This window comes from Selaginella moellendorffii, unplaced genomic scaffold (assembly GCF_000143415.4).
Source record: "Selaginella moellendorffii unplaced genomic scaffold, v1.0 SELMOscaffold_5, whole genome shotgun sequence".
Lineage (NCBI taxonomy): Eukaryota > Viridiplantae > Streptophyta > Lycopodiopsida > Selaginellales > Selaginellaceae > Selaginella > Selaginella moellendorffii.
Window position 1 is genome coordinate 2862605 of NW_003314266.1, and position 12919 is coordinate 2875523.

Genomic DNA, 12919 nt, shown 5'->3' on the forward strand with positions numbered 1-12919 from the left:
GACACTATCTATGATTTCATGATTGGATTGGAGTGAGAAAAGCTTGTAAGTGCTTGTTGAATTCCTTGGGCCTTTCCACTTGTGGAACGTGTCCTGTCTTTTCAATCACAACCAGCGTCGCATTCTCGCCCAGGTGTCTGAAAAGAAGAGCAAGTGAGATCCAAGAACTGTAAGGAAATAGATGCTCGATTAGCAATCAATCAATCACTCACGCTTTCAGCTGCTTGGCGAGCTCCAGATCGAAGATCCGGTCGTGCGATCCCACGAGAATCAAGACCTCCTGTTCCAAGAAACTTCTGTCAGTGTTAGAGAAATCCTTTCCAAGAGAGTGCCCTTGCCTGTGAAAGCTTTGGCAGCGGCTGCGCGGCTTCGGTGCCGATAACCAGGCCGTCGAGGAGCTCAATCCTCTCCTTCCTGTTGCCGCCATACACCTGGATCCAAGCACAGTCAACGCGCGGTCAGCAAGAGTCAATAAGGATTCAACGCGAGAGCCTTTACCTCCATGAGATCCTGGACCAAGCAATCTGGGAGCCACAGGCGCTTGTAGAGGCAAAGCTGGATGCTTTTCTTCTGGACCGCGACGGAGGTGGGCATGAGGACCTCGTGGATGTGCCTGGCCTGGAACGCGTCCAGGGTCGCATCGTTGCTGTGGGGATCCATGCAAACGCCCGAGCTCGCGATCACTACCTTCTTGACGCGCGCCGGATCCAGCTCCGCCATCCGGAACGCCACAAATCCGCCGTAGCTCGTCCCCGCCACCGCCGCCCCGTCGACGCCCTCCGCCTCGAGGATTTCGAGCATACAGCGCGCCTGGAAGAACTCGGACCGCGCGCGCTCGTCGCTGGTGGTCGATCCGCCAAAGAAGACGAGATCGGGCACGTAGAGCGCGAAATTTCGGGACAGCTCGGACAGCTGATGCTCCCACCCGGCGATCCCGTTGGCCGCGAAGCCGTGGACGAGCATGAGCGGCGGCTTGGAGGGATCGTAGCCCGGGCTCGCGCGATCGGGCACCCAGCAGCGCATCACCGTGGCGGAATCGCGCAGGGTGAACGTCTTTTCGATCAATCCCAGGCGCCGGCACCGCTTTTCCAGCCGTCGTAGCATCGATCGAACAAGCGAGAAGCCGAAGCACGCCATTGCCCTATAATTCCTTTGTCCGAGAACCCTTTAAATACATTGTGAAGCACAGAATATGCTTATTTCGGGCGAAGAATATGCTTGTAGGGTTAGGTCAAGTTCGCTCAATTTGGATCTACTTTTTCTAGCTGTTCAAGAAAGTCATTTGCTCCAAGAGTCGAAACTTGGTGTCCGCCATTCCAAGCCATCTCCTCTTAACTCGAACCTGCAAGAAATCCATCCAGGATCTAATCACTGCTGCTAAGATTGAGACAAAACGAAACGAAAACAACGATCGTACTGGAACTGGGAGAAGCTGGCCGACTGCAAACGATGCCTTGATTGGGTCTGATATGGATCCGAGTAAACCAGGGACAGTATCAGCCTGGGATAAACAAAAGCACGATCAAAACGAAGCGTAGCGATTGAAGCAAACCTCGGGTAGCAACTGGCGGCAGCGATCCACGACTTGCTTTGCCAGGTCCAGGAGCTCCTCCGTGTGCTCGCATTCAATATCGTCGAAGAACTCCACCTGTGAAAACTAAAGTTTATAAGGAGCGAAAACTATAAGCGTACCTGTCCGATGTTGAGACCAAAAGAGCCTGGTTGCACCCACATCCTGTGCACAAAGTCCACTCAGTGTTTCAAAAGGGTGTGATCGTAAACGCTTACTTGTCGAAAGGAAGACGAAACCTCTGGACTCCGTGAGCAACGACATAAGATCGGCAATCCTTCTCGAAAAGATACACCTTGAGGTTCTGGCACACGTAACAAAGTGGCATCTGTTAAGATGAAATCCGGAGATTTGACGAAGATGAAATACTCACAGCCATGGTTCCCACTAGCTCTTGCGCAGTTTGCCAGTGCCAGTAGCTGGTAAGTCCGAATGGTTTTCCTTCTTCAACGCAGTGTCGAACCTGGAGGAAGACTAAAATTTCTTAGCACCTGTGTGTCGGAATAGAGAAAAAAGAAAAGAAAGAGACCAGATGCCTGTATCGAGGTTCGTGCATGTGTAACGGCATCGACCATCCTGGAAACAATACCGTGTCCAGCAGTGCGAGAGGCATCTTCACCGAGCTATCGGAGCAATGAGATTCATATGGAGCCGGAGCCGGAGTCGCAGTCGCAGGAACTTCGTACGAGCTCTTAACCTCCACTGACGTTGTGGTGCAAGAATTGCTACCGTTGGTAACCTTCAGAGCGTTATCCTGTTCTGAGCTCCCCGACGCTCTAGCACCACCAGCCTGAGTCTGGACTTTACTGTGCCTAAGCAAGTAAGTATGTAACCGCTTAAGAAGCGAGCCGGGATCCACAGGAGCTGATCGCGGGCTGGTGTGCCGCTCCGCAGCTGCGTTCTTTGGGAAAAAGAGAGAGTTGCTAATAGCGTTACTGTAAGCAAGGAAAAGAAACGGTTAGTACCATGTAGCTGGCAGTAAAATTCATACAAACCATACTCAAAAAAGTTATGACCGGAAATTCGTGCCATTCCTAATGTCATACGAAGAAATTCCGTAAAAGCATCCATCGGTAGCTTTCTCTGATCATCTGCATCAAGAAATCAGTAAACAAAAATTATACACGTATAGGAGCGTACCATCAGACGAAAGTGACAAGCCAACAACACCAGCAGTGAGATGCCCCGTTCCAGCAAACAGTGGTCTTAAGCTGTTTATGATCTTTGGCCTTGGGACCTTTGGGCTAGTATACAGAGGAGCCAAAAATGCGCCTGCTCTGCAACCTGGACAATAACATTAGCCATCGTTGTTCGCTGCACGGAAACACTCTCACCTGCAACTTTCGGGAAACATCACGGACAAACGCTGTACAAACTCTGGGTAAGGATATCCTGAATACGTACATGGAAAAAGTTAGCCAGGGAAAAGCAAACATTACAGTTACCTGGAGCGCCTAGTAAAATCATGTGAGGATTGTTTCGAACGATCGCAGCTTCCATATCTGGCAGATTGGGAAGACCCGTTGTAGTTGTATGGAAAGCTGTGGCTTTTGCCCCGGGCAGATATGCCACACACAAAATCATCCGATAACCATCGTCTATGGCGGCCACGGACTCGTCACTCATTGGTGAGGCCTGGCTTGTGGTACCGCTGGAAGCTCCTCGAGACACTCCACCTGGACCATCCTCGGCGACAGCTTCCGAAACTACAATCCTCTCAACGTCTGGCACGGCACTTGTGTTCCCTGGACCGGATGATTTCGTGTTGAGAGACGCCCCACCGCTTCTCTCTTCTTCCTTCTCCAATGCTAGTTCTCCATTCTTACTTTCTAAATCCTTCTCCATCTTCTTACACTGAAGCGCCTGCTCTTCGGACTTTCCGACTTCTTCAGGAACTTTCGCATTGCCAGCTACAACATCCGTCACGCTAGAAGCCTTGAGTTCCTTGTCCAAAGCAACTAGATCTTCGTTGTCCGGAACCACGCCGGGATTCTCTCGCGTCCACCGGGCACAGTCGCCAACAAGAGCTTTGAAATCTTCCACTGTATCCTCGTCCGGAAACGCGCTAGCAGCTCTCAATGTGAGACCACCCTCATGATCTTGCTTGACAGCCAGAGCTCTCACATCGCCATCCCCAGCAACGTCCACACCAGCAGCCTTGTACCCGGAAGAACTGGAAACCGAAGGAGCACCGAGCTTCTTCTCGGCACCACCGCCTCCTGGGCTTGTAGCAGCCGGAGCAGCGACGTTCCATAGATCCGCCACGCAACCAATGAATGGAGCAGCGATCTTTGCTGGAGCACTACCACCTTGTGCTGTTAAAACCTCCGAAAATGATCGTCCCAGTTCTTCCAGAGCTGCCGCGGATGATGGATTGTGCTTGGAAACAAATGCCACGGCGAGAGTGGGGGCATTTGTCCCGACGAGCGAGCAAGCTTGCGACCAGGCCGGCAATGCAGACTGGCCCTTGTCGCTATTGACAACCACGGTCGCGAAGTTGAAGATCCTTCCATCGGCATCAACCTGGCTGCGGTAGAAATTTCCAGCGACTGGAGCATCGCATTCCCCTGTGGCGATCGATGAGCTCCACCGCAGGCTTACCCTAGCTTGAAAATCTGGAAATACTTTCCTGCCTCTGCCGCCACTGTGCCGGTTCGATCGAGCTCTCAGCAAAGACGCAGCTGAGAATCCCCCGCGATGCAACATTTCCCTCGCGCAATCTGGCGCTGGAAGGCGATATTTCATCGATCGAGGAAAGGAGGAAGCGCTTACCGCCCTAGCGACAAGGCGCTCGTCGAGCGCCTTGAGCGCCTTCTGCCCTAACCATTACCCCCCTTCCTCGCTTCACACAAGATTTTAATTTCCTTGGATCCAATCCTAGGTTGCGCGGGAAGAATGAAAGGAGAGATCCTTGTGACAATCCAAAGATCTTGCTCTCTAGATTCCAGTCGACAATGCAAGAGTTCTAGAACTAGAATCTCTTCCAGAATTTCTTCCTTTCTAGATGAGGAGGTTCCAATTGCTAGGGAATGAGAATCGATGCCCTCGCGAGCAGTCTACGATCGTGCTGCGCGGCCAGGAATTTGCTCCAGGGAAGAAAGATCCACGCGCTCATCCTCGAGCGCGGCCTCGAGGATCTCCACCTCCACAACCTCCTCGTCCAGATGTATGGCAAATGCGGCAGCGTCCACGACGCCCACGCCTCCTTCTCCCAGATCAAGAACCCTAATCTTTTCTCGTGGAGCACGCTACTCGTGGCATTTGCCCAGAATGGGTATCTGGAGGAGGCCAAAGGGGCATTCGATCGAATGCCACAGCGCGACGTTGTGGCGTGGAATTCGATCCTGGGCGCCTACGCCCAGAACGGGCAATCGCTTGAAGCTGAGAGATTCTACGAGAGAATGCCTGGGCGAGACGTGATCTCCGCGAATTCGATCGTCTCGGCGTTTGCCAGGAGCGGCGATCCGGCCGGCGCGTGGAGGGCCTTCGAGGGCGCCGCGCGGCGCGACGTCGCGCTGTGGACGTCCATGGCGCAGGCGCGCGCCGCGAGAGGGCAGCTCGATCTGGCACTGGAGACGCTCCATCGCATGGCGCGGTGGAACGTCTTCTCCAGCACGGTGATGATCGCAGCGCTGGGAAGGAGCGGCGATTTGGAAGCCGCGAGGGAAGCGTTTGATGCCATGGGCGAGCGCAATGCAGTGGCATGGAACGCGCTGCTCACCGCCTACGCGGATGCGGCGCGGATGGACGCGGTGGGGGAGGTCTTTGCCCGGATGCCGCAGCGGGATACCGTGCTGCATACCGCGCTGCTCGTGGCGTATGCCCAGGCCGGGCATCTCCACGACGCACGGGAGCTCTTCCACGGCATGCCGCAGCGTGACGTCGTGTGCTGGAACGCCATGCTGGCATCGTCTGCGCGGTACCGCCATCTACCGGCGGCACGGGAGTTCTTCCGCCGGATGCCGCAGTGGAGCGTCACGAGCTGGAATTCGTTCTTTACCGCCAGTGCCCAGAGCGGGCATTTGGATCACGCGAAAGAGCTCTTCGACGCCATGCCCGGGAAGAATCTAGTGTCTTGGAACGCCCTACTGGCAGCGTTTGCGCGGAATGGACACGCCCATGACGCGCGATTGATCTTCGATTCCATGGAGGAGAGAAATCGCGTGAGCTGGAACGCGGTGATCGCCGCGCATGCCCACAGCGGGCATGGCGAGGAGGTTCTAGGGCTCTTCCGGGCGATGGTGCTCGAGGGCGTGGATCCGGACGAGGCATCGTTCGCGAGCTTGATGCTGGGATTCAATCACCTGGGGATGGTGGGCGTTAGCCGCGAGCATCTGGTGGCCATGCGCGAGGATTTTGGAGTGGCGCCAGGGAGGGATCACTACTGCTGCGTCGCGGATGGATTGGGGAAGAGTGGGCGATTGGGTGAGGCGGAGGAGCTGATCAGGACGATGCCGTTTAGCGCGGATGGATTGGCGTGGGGGAGCCTTGTGGCTGCCGGATTGATCTGCTTGGAGACGGAGTATGCCACTCGCGCCGCTCAGCAAGCAGTGGATCTAGATCCCAGGGATAGTGGCAACTTTGTGCTTTTGTCAAACGCTCATGCTAGCTAGTGCTCTGTGTATTCTCATTGGCCAACTAGTGTTTGGTTAACTGATACTGTGGATTTTTTTCGTTCCTCTTTGGTTCCACCAGAGTTTTCTCTTCTATTTCCACAAAAGATTGGATCCATTGATCATTGGAGGAGTGTGCTTTGGTGTGAAGTTGGCTAGCCAACAATGAAAAAGATTTTGCTTTGAAAAGTCAATTTTCCCACACTATATAAACGCATGTTAGAACTAGCCTATTCACTTCAAAGTTTTTTTTTCTTCCAGTCAGAGTACAATGGCTTCCAAACTTGTTTTGGTCTCAATTCTTACTGTTGCTCTCTTTGCTTTTGCATCTGCCACTATAACGAAGGTTGTACAGTTATATGTTAGGAGCATGATCTTGATATAATGGTTTCTTCTTTTCTTTTCCAGTGCAATACCTTCACCATCCAAGGATCAGCCCAGTTTGTTTTCGGGCAAAACGAGTTTCAAGTTGTTCCGAGTGATGGTGTCGGGGATCGAGATGGATCCGTCCAAACGTTTGCAGCTCCTTTGACTGGAAACTCGGGATGCATCTACCAAGGAATAATCGCCGACACCGGCAGTCTGGATTTCCAGGTCTCCCAGATCAAGTGTGGCAATGATCGGGTGGAGTTCATGGGTGACGCTGGAAGTTCCACCCAAGGCTCTTCAACCACGTATGCGATTGTTGGTGGTACTGGCAAATATGTTGGAGCCACTGGAACTGTGACAGAAGTTTCACTGGGTGGTATGAACTATCAAGTCACTGCTAATATCAAAGTTTGCAACTAGAGAGATTTGAAGAATGTAATAAAGCTCCACTTTTAGTGGGTAAATCAAAATCATGTTTCACGTATTATAATCATGGGATGATAATTAGATAGTGATAATTTTTTTGGTATTTTATTGTTCATGAAGGACACAATAACTGGTCAGACACAAACCCTCCTGGGTGCTTGATACCTATCGGTCCCACTCTGAGTGGCAGAAATTGGGACATATTTTGATGTAGATTGTGAGATGAATGCAATCTCGCATGAATCAGACTGAGCAGCGCTAGAGATTTAAGAATGATGCAAGAAGCAGCAGCTTCCTAGTGGAAGACAAGAAGATTTTCAAGAAAATGAAAAAGCACAATATGGTTTGGACCAGACTGATTATTATTATATATAAATGCTTTAACTGGTACACATTCTTCTTATATTATTGATTTGATTAAAAACTTTAATTCATATTATGAATTCATAATCCAAAATAAACCATCTTGCATTTTCTTATTTAAATCAAATAATGATTGTGTGGAAATTTATTTTTAATAATTTGATTGTATACACAATTACCATGCAAAGTAGTAAGTTTTTTTAAAAAAATTCTGCACTATATAGCAATGCTTTGGTTCTTTTTACATAAATGAATATGTAAAGAAATTATTTTGTGCAAATAGATTTTAACAACCCCTCGAAAAGCAATTGGAAACCAAAAGTTAGAAAACCAAAAAATTTGAGCACGTAAAGAGAGTTTTTTACTGCTTCTCAAAGCTTTACTATTCATCTTGGATATTTACTTCCACAGATTTATGAGTAAACAAAACATTACATAAGCACAATGTCTGCTGCAAAAGTTTAACGGTAATGACACTTTTATTTCCAGCCTAGATTAAAGAATATCCCAGAATAGTCTTAAATAGGATATTTGTCCATGTGGCATTTGACAACACCCAAATGACTGTCAATGATTCAAACATCCTACAGTTTTTCTCGTACTATCACTCGCTTGGATCCAAGGCAACCTCAGAAGAATAGGAGCTCATTTTCTTCCATGGTGCCATGGTGTAACAATTGGAAGGAAGTAATTGTGAATAGTAATTTTTCTTTTTAGACTTTTTCTATGAAGTGCACCTTTACATAGTTCTTTTAGGAAGAAAGTATGGTTAATATCCTCCAACTTGAGCTTTTAAGGAAAACCTTCACGTGTGGCTGCACAAATATGCATGTGTTGTGAGAGACAAATCCCTAAGCCCCAAAGTGGAGTTAAAAAGGTGCTACATGGTAGTGGTCGAAGTAGAAGTCCAACAAGTGTAACATATTTGGATCAAAGGCTCTGATTTGGAAAGTAAAAAATGGGAGTTAAACTCCGAATGAAATGCTTAAGGGATGAGCACGAAACAATCGATGAATGAGTCTTTAAAAAAGGACATAAGAAAGACTGACACAAGGGTAGGGGGGAGGGAGGGGGACGGGGATGGGGAGGGGTAAAGGGAGGCTGTATTTCATTCTTGCTTAGAGATCTAGATGATGCTTTTCTCATAGATTTTATAGGGCAAACTGCAGTTAGGAGGGGTGATACTTCACCTCCAAATGTGCAAGAGGATGCTTCACTACCACACAAGAGGATATAGCTAGGTGCTTTTAGTAGTGAGAAGTGTAAGCAACCAAAAGGAACGACTCAAAAGACAATCCATAAGGTTCAAATATAGAAGGAAAAGGCCCATAAATAAAAGTGCACTCTCTTTTCCAATTGGTTAAGGGTCTTGGGATATTTGGGGTTAAATGTCCTTGGGTTTGAATAGTACTGGGTTGGATGACCTCTCGAAAGTCCAAATTTAAGAATTTACATTTGGTATCAGAGGGGTTTCGGGTCCGACTCTGTTGGTTGGCTAAGGGAATCACACCACATGTTGATTGACATCTGGCTGGTCCAGTTTGCTGGGCTCGACCCGAGGGGTAGCTGTGGCTCTCAGCTTCCGTTCACGAGGGCGTGAACTTGCAGGGAAGCATGGTAGATTGTAAGCAACCAAAGAGAACGACTCGAAAGACGATCCATAGGATTCAAATATAGAGGGAAAGGGCCCATGAATAAGAGTGCACCCTGTTTTCCAATTGGTTAAAGGTCTTGGGATATTTGGGGTTAAACCTCCTTAGGTTTGAATAGTACTGGGCTAGGTGACCTCCCGGGAAGTCCAAACTCAAGAGCTTACAAGAAGGTGCTAAATTTCTTTTGTATAATCTTACATATGGTGACTATTATACATTGACTACACGCTAAAGTATGTCATCCAACGAAAGCCTGTCAAAGTGCTCTTTGATGATTCTCATCGAAAGTCATTTATTACTACACAAGTAGTACTATGGTGTCTAGATACTCTCCTAGAGTATAGCACAATGAGCTTCTTGACAAATAACCAACTGCTAAGGGAGTTTGCTATGTAAGATAGTTCAGTTTTACTTAGCTATAATGAATGCTTTTATAGATTTGCAATGCCTTCTAACATACATGAGAAATGGAGGAAGTACCTACATGATCAGCAACTCTAAAAACAAACGATCAAAGTCCACAAATAATATATTAAGGAGATGTTTGAAGATTAGCAAATAAGGTTCTTAGACTATAAACATAATTGGGCAAGATCTAACATGAGTCACTTTACGTGTGATTATATGCTCACTCCCTACATAGAAGTCAATCATAGATCTTATACATGGAGGAAGTAACAAATCAAGGGCAATTTAATGATATTGTAGACTATAATAGCTTTCTTAGGTAGGTGTCCTCAAATGTCTGTAAATCCCAATTGGATTTATATTCTAGCAATGTAGAATGGTCCTAATTGTAAGAACTTGAAGGAAGTAATTGTGAATAATAAGTTTTCTTTCTAGACTTTTTTCTGTGAAGTGCAACCTTACATAGTTCTTTTAGGAAGAGAGCATGGTTGATATCTTCCAACTTGAGCGTTTAAGGAAAACCTTTATGTGCAGTTGCACAAATATACATGCGTTGTGAGAAACAAATCTCTAAGCCCTAAAATGGAGCAAAAAAGGTGCCATATGGTAGTGGTCGAAGTGGAAGTTCAACAAGCGTAACATGTTTGGACCAAAGACTCTGACTTGAAAAGTTAAAAGTGAAAGTGGAACTCCGAATGAAGTGCTCAAAGTATGAACACGAAGCAATTGGTGAATGAGTCTCTAAAAAAGGAGACAAGAAAGATTAACACATGACAAATGTTGTGATATATAGAAGTGTCAGAAACAAGTCTGAAAAGGAGTTTGAAAAAGAGTTTGATATGGAGTTTAAGATGGAGTTTGAGATAGACCCAAGATAGAGTCCGAGATGGACCCAAGTTAAAGTCCAAGATGGACCTAAGATCGAGTCCAAGATCGAGTCCAAGATGGACCTAAGATGGAGTTTGAAACCAAAACCAAGACTGAGACATAGTCTAAATCTGAGTCCAAGACCAAGGGTGAAAGCCCAAAGTGTTCATCTCTTGGACAAACTCCAAAAGTATAGTAAGGGGGAAAACTCCAGTAAAGTCAATTTGGCCAAGAAAGGCTAGTGTGACTAGGTTATACCCATATATTGGGTGATGATATAACTATTGAGGAGTTTAAGGTTAGAGTAAATATAGAAAGATAAGTGGGGTAGCTTAATGAAGTGTTCAAGAACTTCCTCGGGAGATTGAATAATTGATGCTTGTAATCAAGTGTGAGTGGCACTACCAACTTAAATACCTTGTGTGGCTTATTGGAACCTTGCTCTAGCCATATGGCTAGGGCACTTAAAGGTAGAAGGTGGGGAGAGTAACTATAAAGTTCGCATAGAGCCATGGTATTTTGAAATATTATTCCAAAGTCCCAAATTATAGAAAGGAAAAGGAGTAACCCTCTAGTATAGTGACCAAGAATACGGTCACATAGTGAGGAAGTCCTAGAGGTCAATGGGATTTAGTAGTCGAGCCTTTAAACCTTGACCCAATGGCAGTGTTGGAGAGCACGGCCGTGGATGGAAAGGGACTTGGTGGGAATGGAAAAAGGGACATTAGGGAAAGGTGTTCTTCATGTCTCTGGGCATCCTAAAAGTTCTAAGATGTGGTCAAAAAATGACCACTCATGGACAAATGGCCTAGTTTTTGAAAAATAAAACTGTGATGCAGGTGGTTTTGGACTATTGATGTGATAAGGGTGAATGGGCATAGCCTTAGCATAATAAGTTGATATGTTAGTGGTACCTTTAGGTGTCGGTCATGGGATTGGACACATGGAGCACTTGGACCAAGTACAAAGGCTAAGTGGCATAGATGGTGTTTATGGTGCTAGCAAGTCCCCAAAGTTTAAAATAAGATTTATAGAGGTTGTGAGTGAGACTCCTTAAAATGGTTAGAAGTGTGGTTAAGTGACTAAAGTAGAATGAAAAAATTAATTACTTCTAACTTGGTATCAAAGCTATTCCTTAGTTTAACTTTTATTAGTGGTCAAATATAACACCACTTATATTGGCATTGGAAGGCCCTAGAAATGGGCCCATCCTCGAGAAGTAGCATGTCAAAAGGGCATGACTCTCCATCTTAGTTCATACATGAACATATTGGCAATATGGTAGATAGAAATGGACTAATAAAGGAATGACTTGGGATCTTGGGAACAGTATAAGGTTTTCCTTAGAGAGTTGAGGATGTGATCCAGATGCATTTGACTTAACGAACTAGCTAATGTGGTTGTGGTGAAAAATTATAGTTAGGATCATGAGAAATATAAAGACTCCAAGATAATAAATAAGATTATTTTCATATAATTGAGGCTAGTGCTCATGAATTTGAAACTAAAATTAATAACCGTGAAATGTCAAATATGGATAAGGAGTCCTTGAAATGGTAGCCGAAGCTACCTTTAATAAATGCTACAACACTACAAAGAGTTGGGTGTGTACTTAGAAGAACACCTCAAAAGTAGGATATTATGGGTTGTCGAATTAATAAAGTCTAAAAGTTGAATGACTCAAGTGGAATCAAGGAATGGTCCTAAAGGATTGGTAGAAGCATTTGGGCTGATGTGTGTGGTACCCTACAAAGGATAGGGAGGATCATAAAATCCAAGTATGAGAACAATAGGTATCTTGATGACAAAATGCGTCATACTAAAGTCGAAGGAAAGGTGTTTCCAGAAAAAAAACAACTTTGGCACAAAATTATGTGCAAACACTATGGTATAGTGCTAATTGATAATTGGCATGAGAAATGATTATTTGTTCTTGGCAAAGACCTAGATATAACTGAAAATTGTTGTGAGAGTAGACTTGTGGGGGATGGTCCAAAGTTGAGTTGAGCTCAATTCAACATAAGTCAACTCAAGTCAACACAGTCAACAAGAAGTATTACAAAGGAAATCTAAATTGAACAAATGAAGGTTCTAGCAATATTTAAATACATAAATATCTGAGTTAAAAGTTTCTATAAGATTGAATTGTTTAAAAAAGACAAAGTTCATAAGTACCTATCTTTTATAAAGCTATATTATTTTATTAGGACTACTATTACAGTTGTCATATTTTGATTTAACTACTTAATATTTTGAATACTTTTACAGTTGTAGATATTATTCCTTCATTCAAAAGATTTTTTAGGGTTCTTGAGAAGATGGGAAGCAAGGAAAATACAAGATCTATGAGTAAAGAGTTGTAGTGTAAAGGAATATGAGAATGTTAATTTTGTTTCACTACCATAATTTTCATATTACACTTCTGGTCCTTATTACCTATCTGGGAATGTGAAGACCACTATCAGGATAGATAAAAATGCTCTTGTTACTTCTGAGATAATAGTCTAGAGCACAAGAAATGAATAGCATGACGAAGAACACTAAAAAATCTACTCCATAAAACTTTCCATGACATTTATAATTTACATATTAATTCATATTAAAAACTCTATTACCTGCCTATATCACAATCCTTTCATATGATAAGACCA

The 12919-nt window shown here is 45.5% G+C and overlaps 3 protein-coding genes across 4 annotated transcripts; 1 reads left to right on the plus strand and 2 right to left on the minus strand.

The window, feature by feature from the left end:
- Positions 1 to 16: 16 nt before the first annotated feature.
- On the minus strand, positions 17 to 1137 carry LOC112344735 (lipase 3-like). The gene is made up of 4 exons (XM_024670060.1): positions 499 to 1137; positions 338 to 431; positions 213 to 291; positions 17 to 137 (listed from the first exon to the last, which is right to left on the minus strand). The coding sequence occupies exons 1-4, from the start codon at positions 1135 to 1137 to the stop codon at positions 17 to 19; spliced, it is 933 nt and encodes a 310-aa protein (XP_024525828.1).
- Positions 1138 to 1182: 45 nt separating this feature from the next.
- LOC9660492 lies at positions 1183 to 4387 on the minus strand. 2 transcript variants are annotated; one of them, XM_024669823.1, is made up of 12 exons: positions 4343 to 4387; positions 3016 to 4296; positions 2912 to 2962; positions 2711 to 2854; positions 2571 to 2661; positions 2100 to 2505; positions 1944 to 2033; positions 1789 to 1874; positions 1693 to 1735; positions 1553 to 1648; positions 1418 to 1501; positions 1183 to 1342 (listed from the first exon to the last, which is right to left on the minus strand). In XM_024669823.1, the coding sequence occupies exons 2-12, from the start codon at positions 4274 to 4276 to the stop codon at positions 1262 to 1264; spliced, it is 2433 nt and encodes an 810-aa protein (XP_024525591.1). In that variant the 5' UTR covers positions 4277 to 4296; positions 4343 to 4387; the 3' UTR covers positions 1183 to 1261. The 2 variants fall into 2 exon arrangements, with proteins under 2 accessions (XP_024525591.1, XP_024525590.1); XM_024669822.1 differs by having other exon boundaries at positions 3016 to 4349.
- Positions 4388 to 4579: 192 nt separating this feature from the next.
- Positions 4580 to 7036, plus strand: LOC9660493 (pentatricopeptide repeat-containing protein At4g02750). Its single transcript, XM_024669824.1, has 2 exons — positions 4580 to 6529; positions 6592 to 7036. The coding sequence occupies exon 1, from the start codon at positions 4600 to 4602 to the stop codon at positions 6181 to 6183; it is 1584 nt and encodes a 527-aa protein (XP_024525592.1). The 5' UTR covers positions 4580 to 4599; the 3' UTR covers positions 6184 to 6529; positions 6592 to 7036.
- The last annotated feature ends 5883 nt before the right edge of the window (positions 7037 to 12919 follow it).